Below are 13,053 nucleotides of genomic sequence, written 5' to 3' on the forward strand. Positions count from 1 at the left end.
AAATTTCACTAACTGAAAAATTATGACAGGTCAAAAAGAGGAATATGAAAAAAAAAAAAAAAAAAAAAGGGAAAAGAAACAGCTTTTGAAAAAAAGAAGCTATTAGACCAAAAAAATAAAAAGGAAAGATACTCACTTGTCCGGAACGTACAGATGCTGGTGGAGAAGCAGGACGTGCAGGAGGATTGCCTGAATTTGTAGAACCTGGAACTCCAAGTGCACTGAGATCAAGAGGCTGTGTGGAGATTGGCATCTGAGCAGCCTGACTTGCAGACTGTGGTAGGACAGCAGCCTGACCCATGGATTGAGCCAGGACAGTAGCCTGACCCATGGGTTGTGCCAGGCCAGCAGCCTGACCCATGGCTTGTGGTGGGACACCACCATCTGGCAGTCCAAAGGATTCCAGAGGAATAACAGGTTGTTGAGTGGCTTGTGGTGGGACACCACCATCAGGAAGACCAACATCAGCTACAGGTGCATTAACCTGGTTAGGTGTAACCTTGTTGCCTTCAATCCCCTGATATTGTGCAAGATAACTCCCAGGAGGACGCAGTGAAGCTGCAACCTGAAGAGATGGAATTGTATTATGGAAGAAGTCCTCTGGGATGGGTCCAGACACAACTCCCATACCTGTAAGCATGGGACCTGGTTGTGACAATGGTGCAGGTTGCACTAGTGTTTCAGTGCCAAAAGGATCAACAGGGGCAGATGATGTTGGAGCTGTCACAGTTCCAGTGGTTGGAGGAGTAGGCTGGGACAAAATCATGCCGATATCCTGGGGTCCACCAGGTAATGACTTGGTTCTACTCATGGGTGGTCCGAAACCTTCACCAAGTTTAAACTGCTTTGTGGCTTCTTTGATTTTATTAACATCTAAAGCAGCAGAAGTAACTGGCTTATCACGTATTCTAATTTGTAACTTTTTAGGTTTTGATACTCCCTCCTCATCACTGCTGCTACCATCAGCAGAAGCACCATATAATGATTTCTTGAATTCTTCTGCGGCCTTTGCCTGTTCATCAGCAGAAGTAGAACCAGAAACTTGTTGGGTAAGGGTTTCCAGACCCATCAGGGAATCACCAGCTTGCACTTCCTTTGACTTATTAGACATAGATTTTGCTAGAGATGTGTGAAGTCCATTTTCCTTGATGTTACCACCTGCAGGTGTAAAAGGTTTGACCAAGCTATCTTCCCTTACTTCTACAATGTTGCCTCTTCCTTTAATTGACCCCAGGTAGACACCAATATGGTCTGCAATAATGGACGGGATGGAACCATCATCTGTTTTCATGTATGGCATCACCTCTGCAGCCAGCTCCCACTGAGGTATAGCTTTCATGTTGGTGGGAGTTTTGATTTCCCAGTTCCCACCCCCCCATTCAGGTCCTTTGGGAATCACACTTTCAGCAGCAAAGTTTGCAAAAATGCCTTGGGTCCATCCAGTGGATCGGACTCGTAGAATCCTTTCACAGTATCGCCTCAATTCTGAATCAGTGCCCTCTTCTTCCAGTTTCTGTGCAAGACGCCGCATGGCACTGGGGTTGAGATGGCATATAAATAGGTCAAGCATGCTTTCAATGTCTGCTATGACTTCGAAAGTTTCTTTTGCACTGTCAAACTGGCCATACCTGTTATTAATTCAAACAGACAGTGATAAGCATACAAGAGAATCATCAGCCATTGGTCATACGAACCGAACATCCTGGATTTTAGATGCACAGTATTAGTAGTAAACTTACATTCAGCAATGATCTAATGTTGAGCTATAAATAGAATAGGAGAATTTTTTTTCCTATTATGTTAGTTTCCTATTTCTGTAAATAGATAGGTTTATTAGTTTCCTATTTCTGTAAATAGATAGTTTTATGATTTAGAAATAAGTTAGTTTCCTATTATGTCTCTTGTTTCCTATTTCTTCTCTTGTAATCTCCTATATAAACCGTGTGTATAGTTAATCTAATAGAGAGAGAACTTATTATTTTTCATCCCATATTTCGTGTCATGGTATCAGAGCTGTAGGTTTTTAAGACCTGGGCATCATTCTGGCCTTCATCGCCATTTTTCTGGCCTTCATAGCTGGATTTTTTTTTATTCACGTGTTCTTTTACCAGCCTTCATTGCTGTTGATTTTTTTGTTTCGCGATCTGCCTTAATTCCAAGAGATCAGGTTTTTTCGTGGAAGATGTTGGAAAATTCAGGTACACCTTCATTCTCTTTTTGCATAAATGCCTCACACAACGTTTATGATGACTCTTGGATAATAGACTCCGGTGCCACATACCATATGACCTCCAAATCTCAACTTTTCAATACCCATACCCCAAGCCCAAGTAACAAGAAAATTGTAGTGGCCAATGGCTCTTTAGTTACCGTTGCAGGTTTTGGAGACATATACATCACACCTACCCTTATTCTTAAAAATGTCCTCCATGTACCAAAATTGTTGGCCAACCTTGTTTCCATTCAAAAGCTTACCCATGATCTTAAATGTTATGCTATTTTTTTCCCTTCTTATTGTGTTCTTCAAGAACAAGGCTCGGGGAGGAGGATTGGACTTGCTAAGGAAATGAGCGGTCTTTACCACCTTGAATCATCTCAGAAAACTAGTAATAATTTGTCGTTGTCTCTTCTCAGTTCCTCAAATAAAGATACCATTTGGTTGTATCACCTACGTCTAAGTCATTTATCTTTTAAGGTTTTAAAGGTCATGTTTCCTCATTTGTTCCAAGGATTAGATATTTATGAGTTTCATTGCGAAACTTGTGAATTGGCAAAACATACTCGTGTATCTTTTCCTATTAACAATAAAAGAAGTTCTCATCCTTTTCATTTGATTCATAATGAAATATGGGGTCCTTCGACTATACCTAATGTTTCTAGGGCTCGTTGGTTTGTATCCTTAATTGATGACTGCACTCGGGTTACATGGATCTTTCTTCTTAAACAAAAATCTGATGTTAGCATTGTTATACCTAATTTCCACTCAATGGTTCAAAACCAATTTGGGGTTAAAATAAAAAGCTTTAAGACAGACAATGCTAGAGATTACTTCAACCAGATTTTGTCACCCTATTTTCAATCACAGGGCATTCTCCATGACTCATCATGTGTTAACACACCCCAACAAAATGGGGTAGCCGAGAGGAAAAATGGGCATTTACTCAACACAACCCGAGCCTTACTCTTTCAAGGGAATGTTCCTAAGTCCTATTGGGGGGAAGCTGTTCTTACTGCCACATACATGATAAATAGAATCCCTCACGAGTATTAGACAACAAAAGCCCCGTCGAGATACTTAAGAGTTTCTATCCACACTTCAGAACCTCAAATGGGCTCACTCCTAGGGTATTTGGGTGCACTACATTTGTTCATGTCCACAACCAACATAGAGACAAGCTAGACCCCGAGCCATAAAATGTGTCTTCCTTGGTTATTCATCCACTCAAAAAGGATACAAGTGTTACAATCCCTCAGCTAGAAAATTTTACATCTCTGCAGATGTCACCTTCACAGAAAATAAACCTTTTTTCCACAAGTCCTCTCTTCAGGGGAAGATTTCAATGATGGAAGATAGTCCTTATGAGTCCTTTGAATCTCTTGATCTTCCTCATGTCTCAACCCATGGTGATGAAGAACCTGTGTCATCCACTGTTCCAGCCAGTGTCACTCAGGAAGATAGTCCTTATAAGTCCTTTGAACCTCTTGATCTTCCTCATGTCTCAACCCATGGTGATAAAGAACCTGTGTCATCCTCTGTTCCAGCCAGTGTCACTCACAATTTTCCACAGTTTCCTAAGATGTATTCAAGGGAAAAGGCCATTCCAGAATAAAAGCAGGTCCAAGAATCCAACTCAGACCTTGGGAATGAAATCACGGTAAGATCAGACCCACTTTTACATACACAACCTGGTGAAACTTCCACTAACTCAACAGACAACCTAGACCTAGACCTTCCCATTGCTGTCAGAAACCAGAGAATGCACTAATCGACCACTTTATCCACTATCACAATATGTGTCTCTTAAGCACCTATCACCAGCCCACAAGAATTTTATTGTGAGTCTAAACACCACTATCATTCCTAACACTGTTTCTGAGGCATTGACAAAAAGGGAATGGAAGGATGCTATGAGAGAGGAGATGAGTGCATTAGAAAAGAATAAAATATGGGAGATTGTTGAATGACCGAAAGAGAAAAATATTGTTGATTGCAAGTGGGTTTTCACACTGAAATATAAGGTTGATGGATCTCTAGAGAGACATAAAGCAAGATTGGTAGCCAAAGGGTACACTCAAACTTATGGGGTTGATTATTAGGAGACTTTTACTCTAGTTGCAAAAATGAATACTGTAAGAATCCTGTTGTCACTGGCTGCCCACTACAATTGGCAACTCCTACAGTATGATGTTAAGAATGCATTTCTTCATGGTGATTTAGATGAAGAGATTTACATGAACATCCCACCAGGATTTGAGGAAAACACAGGTAACAAGGTGTGCAAGCTGAAGAAGATCCTGTATGGGCTAAAACAATCTCCCAGGGCTTGGTTTGGGAGATTTGCAAAAGTCATGAAAGAGTTTGGGTACAAACAAAGCCAAGGTGACCACACTCTCTTCATTAAGCACTCGGCTACAGGGGGGAGTAACTGCTCTTCTAGTCTATGTTGACGACATCATAGTGACTGGAAATGATGAGAGAGAAAAGCATGAAGTGAAGTAGAGATTAGCAACAGAGTTTGAGATAAAGGAACTAGGGAAACTGAAGTACTTCCTTTGTATTGAGGTGGCATATTCCACACAAGGGATCTTCATCTCTCAACAAAAGTATGTGACTGATTTATTAGCAGAAACAGGGAAGATTGGGTGTAAACCAGTCTCTACCCCAATGGATCCAAACCACAAGTTGGGAGAAGCTAAAGAAGAACCAGTGGTGGATAAAAGAATGTACCAGAGGTTGGTTGGTAGGCTCATAAACCTTGCTCACACTCGGCCAAACATCGCCTACTTGGTGAGCGTGATCAGTCAATTCATGCATGATCCAAGAGAACCTCATCTTCAAGCTGCTTATAGGGTGCTACATTACTTGAAAGGCAGCCCCGGGAAAGGAATTTTGTTCAAGAAGAACAATAATCTTGCTCTAGAAGCATACACCGATGCTGACTATGCAGATTCCCTAGTGGATCGAAGATCAACTACAGGGTATAGTACTTTTCTTGGAGGAAATCTGGTAACATGGAGAAGTAAAAAGCAGAATGTGGTAGCAAGGTTGTTTGCAGAATCAAAGTTTAGGGCCATTGCTCAAGGGTTGTGTGAACTACTTTGGCTGAAGATTATTCTAGATGATTTGAGAATCAAGTGGGATGGTCCTATGAAGCTCTATTGTGACAACAAGTTAGCTATCAATATTGCTCATAACCCTATACAACACGATAGGACAAAACATATTGAGATTGATAGACATTTCATCAAAGAAAAATTGGAGGAAGGAGTAGTGTGTATGTCTTATGTTCCATCAGAACATCAATTAGCTGATATTCTAACAAAAGGGCTAAACAGTTCAATGTTTCACGATCTTGTATTCAAGCTGGGAATGGAAGACATCTATTCCTCAGCTTGAGGGGGAGTGTTGAGCTATAAATAGAGTAGGAGAATTTTTTTTTCCTATTATGTTAGTTTCCTATTTCTGTAAATAGATAGTTTTATGATTTAGAAATAAGTTAGTTTAGGAATAAGTTAGTTTCCTATTATGTCTCTTGTTTCCTATTTCTTCTCTTGTAATCCCCTATATAAACCGTGTGTATAGTTAATCTAATAGAGAGAGAACTTATTATTTTTCATCCCATATTTCGTGTCATCTAATACTATCTATTTAATCCAGAACATATCTTTGTCTGACTCCTGTAAAATTACCAGTAACAACCTTGATTCCCTTGCAACTTATTAAATAACTAGGATGGATTAGGTTCAGTGCATCTAAACTTTGTAATTGAAAATCATAATTCTGTTAAGCAAATTCCTAGAATGCAATTGATATGAGATTTCAATTTTAGTGATTGGTTAAAGTTGAAAATTTGAAATCCCCATCATTTCTTTTTCTATTATGGCATGTGGGTATCCTGGGAATTAATGTTTATATAGCAACCCAAATAACATTTATAAAACTTGGACCTAGTTATAAATAAAGAACGAAATAAAAATGTGTTGCTCATCTTTTTTTATTTATTTTTATTATTTTTATTATTATTCTTCTTCTTCTCTAGGAATGAGAATTGAAAGAAAACCAAGCATTCATAGTAATGAGATTTTCCTAAGGGGACCTCATGTCCAACTAAGTCATGTTCACTCAACATGGTAATAATATACTTGGATATAAGATATCTATTCCCTATTAAGCTACCGTGAACAAAAGACATCCTTAAGGTACAATTGTAAAAGTCTCCTAACAAACTAATCTTTCTTTTTCAAGGTTAGTGTGGTCACAACAGTTCATGCACAGAATAGATGCTCTTTTCTAGTAAACATTAATACTTCTTGAAATTCAAGATCCATCATTGCTCAGAAAACAAATATGTCATAGTAGGCTTGGACAAACATAACTACATAATAACTAACATCTAGAATTTGTTGGAACTTTGTGAAAATTGAGGTAATGGATTTTATTTTTTATTTTTTTTATTTTGTGCAAAGATCTATGAACTAGGCTCTTTCGAAAGAAGTTTAAATGTCACTTTTATGGTGTTAGTCCCAAAAAGGGGATGTAGAGGATTTCAAGATTTCAAATTGATCAATTTGCTTTGGGAAAGAGAGAGAGAGAGAGAGAGAGAGAGAGAGAGAGAGAGAGGGAGGGAGGGGGACTAAACAAAGTGGTGGGAAAAATTGTTTCAACCTTTTAGCATACGTTTGTAGAAGGTAGGCAAATTTTAGATCCAATCCCCATAATAAATGAAGCCATTGAATCAAGGCTTAAAAGCATCAAGAGTGGGGTGATATGTAAACTGGATATCAAGAAGGTGTATGATCATGTCAAATGGGCTTAAAACATGAGGTGTGGTTCTAAGTGGATAAGATTGATTAAGTGGTATATCTCTATAATTTGCTTCTCCATATTGATTAATGGGACCCAAAAAGAATGTTTCTAGAGTTCTAAAAGCTTGAGACAGGGTGACCTGATACCCTTATCTCTTCGTTATAGCCATGGAGGCATTCTCCTATATTCCAAATAGGGAAAAGGAAGGAGGCTTTATCGTGAGGTTTTCAATTAGAAGAAGAGGTGGAGAGTTTATAGAGGTGTTAGACCTATTATTTGTTGATGATATGCTTATTCTATGTGATACTGACAAAAAACATATGGAGTACTTGAATTGGACATTCATGTGGTTTGAGGTAATCTCAAGTTAAAAACAAATTTGGAGAAAACTTAGTTGAAACCACTTAGAGGGTTGCTAATGTAGAGGACCTAGCTAGAGTTCTAAGATGTAGAGTGGGGACCCTCCTCACCAATTATCTAGGCCTTCCATTGGGAGCTCTGTTTATATCTTCATGAGTTTGGGATGTGGTGGAGAGATTTTAGAAGCAACTCACTATGTGGAAGAGATAGTACCTATCAAAAGGAGGAAGACTGATTTTGATAAAAAAACACCCTATCTAGCTTAGCAATTTACTACATGACATTATTTTTCGTACCAAGAGAAGTAAGTTCAAGGCTAGAACAGATCTAAAAGGATTTCCTTTAAGGGGAAGGGCTCTTGAGAGAAAGCCACATGTAGAGAAATTAGTTAAAAATTTGAATGGATAAGAGGAGTGAGGGCTTTGAGTATTGGAAGTTTGTTCATTCTTCACAAGGCACTTCCTGGTAAATGGTGTTGGAGATTCACAATTAACAATGAATCCCTTTGGAAGGGGTTATTACAAGGAAGTATGGGTAGGAAGAGGGGGAATTGTGCTCTAGTAGAGTGAGGGAAGGGTAAGGGGTGAGTGCGTAGAAGGCAATTAGGAGCGGATGAGAGATTTTTAATAGTAGAGTTGGATTTAGGGTAGGTAACAGTTGAAGAGTGAAATTTTGGAAGTATATACGGTGTGGTGATGTACCTTGGAAGATGCCTTTGTTGCATTGTACTCAATAGCCACTACCAAAGATGCATAGGTAGCCAAGGTGTGGGATTAAGAAAGGAAAAGAAGTTATTGGAACCCTACATTAACAACACAGATTCATGGTTGGGAGCAAGACAAGGTGGAAGCCTTTTTTAGGAGATTGTAAGCGCAAACAATTAGTATAGATATAGAGAATAAAAGGGTTTTAACGAATTTGAAGTGTGACAAATTTACAGTTAAAACTCTATATTCCTCTTTATCAAATGGAAAAATGGAGGCACTCCTGTTTTGCATTGCTTGGATCCATGGGTTTTGGTGAGGTCTAATTGTTTTACTTGGAAAGCTATATGAGGAAGAATATTGACATTGGATTAGCTCAGAATGAAGGGTTGAAGAATGTCAAACAGATACTATCTAGGCAAAGGAGAAGAAGAAACTAATCACATTTGCCTTCATTTTCATGTTGTGGAGTACAATGGGTAATGTTCTTCAAAGTCAAAGATGTCCTTCTAAACTAGTATGGATTTGTTGTTGGGAAGAAAGCTTGTAGAGCAGTTCCTTTGTAGTTGTTTTGGACTATCTGGAAAGAGAGAAATATGAGAAAGTTTGAAAATACTGAAAAAAAATGGATCAAGTAATCAAACAATCATTTATGTATAATTTTTTGGAGTGGGTTGAATGGTACATAGGAAATTGCTCATTGTCCATGTTATACTTTATTATCAATGATAAGACTTCATTGATTACTTGAACTCCAAGTAAGGTGAGGGAGTTGTTTTTTGTGTACCCCTCTATTGTGTTTGGCCTTTTAGCACATTTGTATATATCATGTATGCTTTTGTGAGCCCTTTAGTTAGGTGCCTACTAATATAATTGATCTTTGCCTATCAAAGAGAGAGAGAGAGAGAGAGAGAGAGAGAGAGAGAGAGAGAGAGAGAGGAAAACTTGCATCCAGAATTTGATGATACAGGCTCAAGACAGCAATCATGAAAAGTAAATTTTCAAACCATCTAGACAAATCTGTATGTGCTTAACTTTTATAACCATACTCTTCGCAACTTTTCTCTTGAATTTATTGCAATATATGAAATGAAAAGAGAATGAAACACACACACACACACACACATAGGCCTCATTGAATGCTGTTAAACTAAGATTTCAAACAACAGCCCATGATGGATTGTCAAAAAATTCAAGCATGGAATAGTTACTTCTAGACATGGCCGGGGTAAATATTGAACTAAAAAAAATTTACATGATAGGGGGTCAAGTGGCAACAAAGAGAGCATACTGGAAACATCTGCAGCATCAGGATTACATCAACTTGTAAATTCAAAGAAAATTTTGCCTGATCCACATACCTGATACAGGCATAACCCAGCTGGCGAAACCGGTGGAACAAATGAGAGGTTGGAGGACATTGTGGATAATCCCTAGAACGTAGGAATTCATCCTTCAAAACAGACAAAGCAGTAGAAAAACGGAGAGCTTTGATTGCATAGCTACCCCGCAATACCTGATTTTATTCACAACAAATTCAGAAACTAAAAAAAAAAAAATCATAAAACATGGAAAAAAACTTAACACACAAACCATAGCCCACCTGAGTGAACTGTGGACTTGCTTGGGATAATGACACAGCTAGATCTCCACAAACAGGAGGGCCTCTAGCAAGAATATCAAGAGACCTCGGAGTAATACGCAAGCTATCAAACCTTCATTTGGATAAGCCTTACAAGTCAGTTGTCACTACTTTCATGCATGGAACCATTTTAATATGGCAAAAAGGAAAGAAAGAACAGCAAAATCCTATATCTTATAGAGCATCCAGAGGTGAAATGTTCATAAAATGAAGTTCTGCATGCCACAAAAAACCAAACCTATATAGGCAGAAAGAAGACCACCTTGATGTTATTTGGTACAATATTTCTGACAGGTCAAGCTTCTGCTCAAAATTTTGTTGCATTGTGGCAAAACCAATAAGAAGAGGTTCAAGAAGCCCGACAAGGCAGCTCTTTATCTCGAACCCCTTTTTTTGTCTGGGGTTTATTTCTGTTGGGTTTGCGAGCAACAATCGATCATTCAAAGCACCAACTAAAACTGCAAGAATGAAGTTCATCCTTCTCGTCAAAAGGATAATGGTAAAACATAAGTTGCAAAAAATGAATGCATGTTATACACCACAAATAGAGACACAAAGTAGGGCTGCAACTTGGATGGGTTGGTCAGATCGATGACTAACTTGATCCCAACCCGAATTAAGAAAAAATCAACCCAAACTCTAACCCCCAAGGTACTCAACCCAAGTCCAACCCAACCTCATCTTGTTGAGTTCGGGTTGTTTAAATTAAACTTAGATTGATTGGGTTATACTCGGGTTGGATAATTCAAAATTCATCTATAAAACTTTTTTAAAAACATTTTTAATGTATCTATATGAAATTTTAAATAGTAAATAGGACAAAATTTCAAGATAGCAACAAAAGAATAAACATAAATTTATATGTTTCTAAAAAGAATAAAAAACATATGGTATAATATAATTTGATATTTTTTCTTAAAAATAGAAAAAGAAAATGAATATTTATTGTATTGGATAATATGCATTATAAATATTATAAAAACATTAAATCAGGTTCGGATTAGGCTTGGGTTGCCCGAACCTTAGCCCAAGCCCAACCCAAATTAAACTCGGGTTGAAAAAACCTAACTCAAGCCTAACCTGAGTATTGAAAATGATTACCCAAGCTTGCCCAAACATTGGGTTGGATCAGGTCAACCCGCCCAAGTTGCACCCCTAGCACAAAGACAAGCTGCAGAGAACCTCAAAAGGGAAAGGAAAACCAACCAAAATTTACAGCAACATAAGCAACTTACCTGCACAGGGCATACTAACAGAGAGAAGGGTCCTCACTTTTCCATCCCAGCCAAGGACGCTGATTGCTGTAGCAGTGGAGAAAAGAAGTGTAGGCCCAACCCACAACAGTGATCTATAGTGCACATAAGTTAAGTTCCCAAACAAACCTATGAAACCTCAATTATATGATTAAAATATGTAAGTTAAAAGAAATATGTCCCATGGAAAATCTTTTGAGGATATTGAAGGCAGCCCTTTATCAAATTTCATAGAACTGCTAGCCAGTACATCTAGATCGGCAGAAACAATTAGCACCCTTTGGGTAGTTAATATTCCAGCAACATAGCCTCTAAGAGTTTCTTGCCAGTGAACCTGGAAAACCGAGTTAAACAAATCAGTTTTTTAATTAGCAGTTTCAAATAGCTTTTATAACTGATTCTAAGACCAAAATCTACTTCATTGGAACCAGATCCATATGGATGGTTTAACAAAGAAGCAGTTTCTGGTAAGCAACTGTTGAATGAGTTCAGAAGGCATATGCTAGATGCATCTGTATCAACAATGAATAATATAGAAAATTGAATCAGGATCAATAACAACAGAACAAAAGGCACTAAAGTCGGATTGTTGAGCTTTATGTTTTTGCACAGAGTTTATTGGTACTAGGTTATGTTTTAACAGACATGCTATGAAATCAATATACACTTTATTGGTAATATATCTGAGAAAACCTATCTAGGAACACAAGTTTGCCATATCCATTCCTAAATAATAGCTTTACAATAATTTAAAATGATCAATATCTCATTATACAAATTATAATGGGTGCACATTTTTGTCAACATACCTCCATTAGTAGAAAAAAACAAATCAATTATAATTTCATCTCTTTAGTACTTAAATCAGCCGCGGCTACATTTCTTCATAAAACAATTCCATTATAACCACATGTAATTCAAGTTCAATTTTAAAATGATCAGTATATCCTTATACAAATTATAGAAGGTCCATGTTGTCATCAACACATTTCCAGTAGCTGAAAAAACAAATTAATTGCAAATTCATCTCTTTAGAAGATAAATCAATCGCATCTTCATCTCTTTATAAAATAATTCCATTCTAATTACATGTATTTAGATTACATTCCCACAATTCTCATAAATAAAAGAATGTAAACAAATGAAGAATTGAAAAAAGAACCAACCATATAATGAAGCCAATGAGAGGACTTGACAAATTTCAAGTAGGATCCCAACCCTTTCTCCATTCTCATTGATATACAATAGCTCTGAATGAAAGTTAAACGAACTATGGGTATTTAATTTGTGTTCTTAATTTTGTATGATTTAGTCTCTATAATTTTTTCCCTATAATACAAGCACTCTTCGCCAACACTCTACTTTTATTCTTGTCTCCTACAAAAGTTCCAATTGAGCTTGAATTTTCTTTTCCCAAAATATTGACACATTTGAGTTATGATAACAATAGGTGGTTTTTTAAAACTAAAAGGGTGTTCATTGTAAATAAACTTTGTATGTATGTAGTGTGTGTACCTTTGTTGTAGTATACATTTTTTATTTCCCTATAGACTTTAAGAATCATTATCCTATCCCGTGTTTGATCATTGCCCTTACATATTAGATAACAATCCTTTGCTGATCATGTCCTTTTAGGTTTGAGAACATGGTATTTCATCCAAAGTTCAAGCAGTGTATTAGTATGTGGCGGAGAGAGTGTTGGTTAGTAGGTTGTGAAGGTCATACTGATGCAAGAGCATTCAAAAATGATATGAAGGCTAAACTGCCTTAAGCTAAAATTATACAGCTTTTTTTTAGGAGATTTTATACCATTGTGAATTGTAGTTAGATTTGAATTTTTGGGCTAGCATACATTCATTTGTCTTTTTAATCCTTCTTTGCATAGAGGACTACACACTTTTTGGAAGGATTGCTTATCCTTTAATTCATCATAATTCATCATTGTTTCTTATAAAAAAATATATATAGACAGATAGATTTCGTTTACAAATAAGAAATCAATTTATTTAGGTTTTTATTTTTATTTTTTGATAGTTAAAAAAACAATTATATTAATAGCATCTAAGG

The 13,053-nt window shown here is 37.1% G+C and overlaps 1 protein-coding gene across 2 annotated transcripts in view; it reads right to left on the reverse strand.

Annotated features, from left to right (window-relative positions):
- The window catches only part of LOC117918602, a 55,754-nt gene that overhangs the window by 11,895 nt on the left and 30,806 nt on the right, over nt 1-13,053 (reverse strand). For both annotated transcript variants that reach the window (XM_034835362.1, XM_034835363.1), the window contains exons 18-23: nt 11,192-11,320; nt 10,969-11,086; nt 9,996-10,191; nt 9,695-9,806; nt 9,453-9,607; nt 137-1,628 (exon numbers count right to left, since the gene is read on the reverse strand). In XM_034835362.1, coding sequence (XP_034691253.1) covers nt 137-1,628; nt 9,453-9,607; nt 9,695-9,806; nt 9,996-10,191; nt 10,969-11,086; nt 11,192-11,320 — 2,202 coding nt within the window. The remainder of the gene's footprint in view (nt 1-136; nt 1,629-9,452; nt 9,608-9,694; nt 9,807-9,995; nt 10,192-10,968; nt 11,087-11,191; nt 11,321-13,053) is intronic.

The sequence above is a fragment of the Vitis riparia genome, chromosome 7 (genome assembly GCF_004353265.1).
Source record: "Vitis riparia cultivar Riparia Gloire de Montpellier isolate 1030 chromosome 7, EGFV_Vit.rip_1.0, whole genome shotgun sequence".
Classification (NCBI taxonomy): Eukaryota; Viridiplantae; Streptophyta; class Magnoliopsida; order Vitales; family Vitaceae; genus Vitis; species Vitis riparia.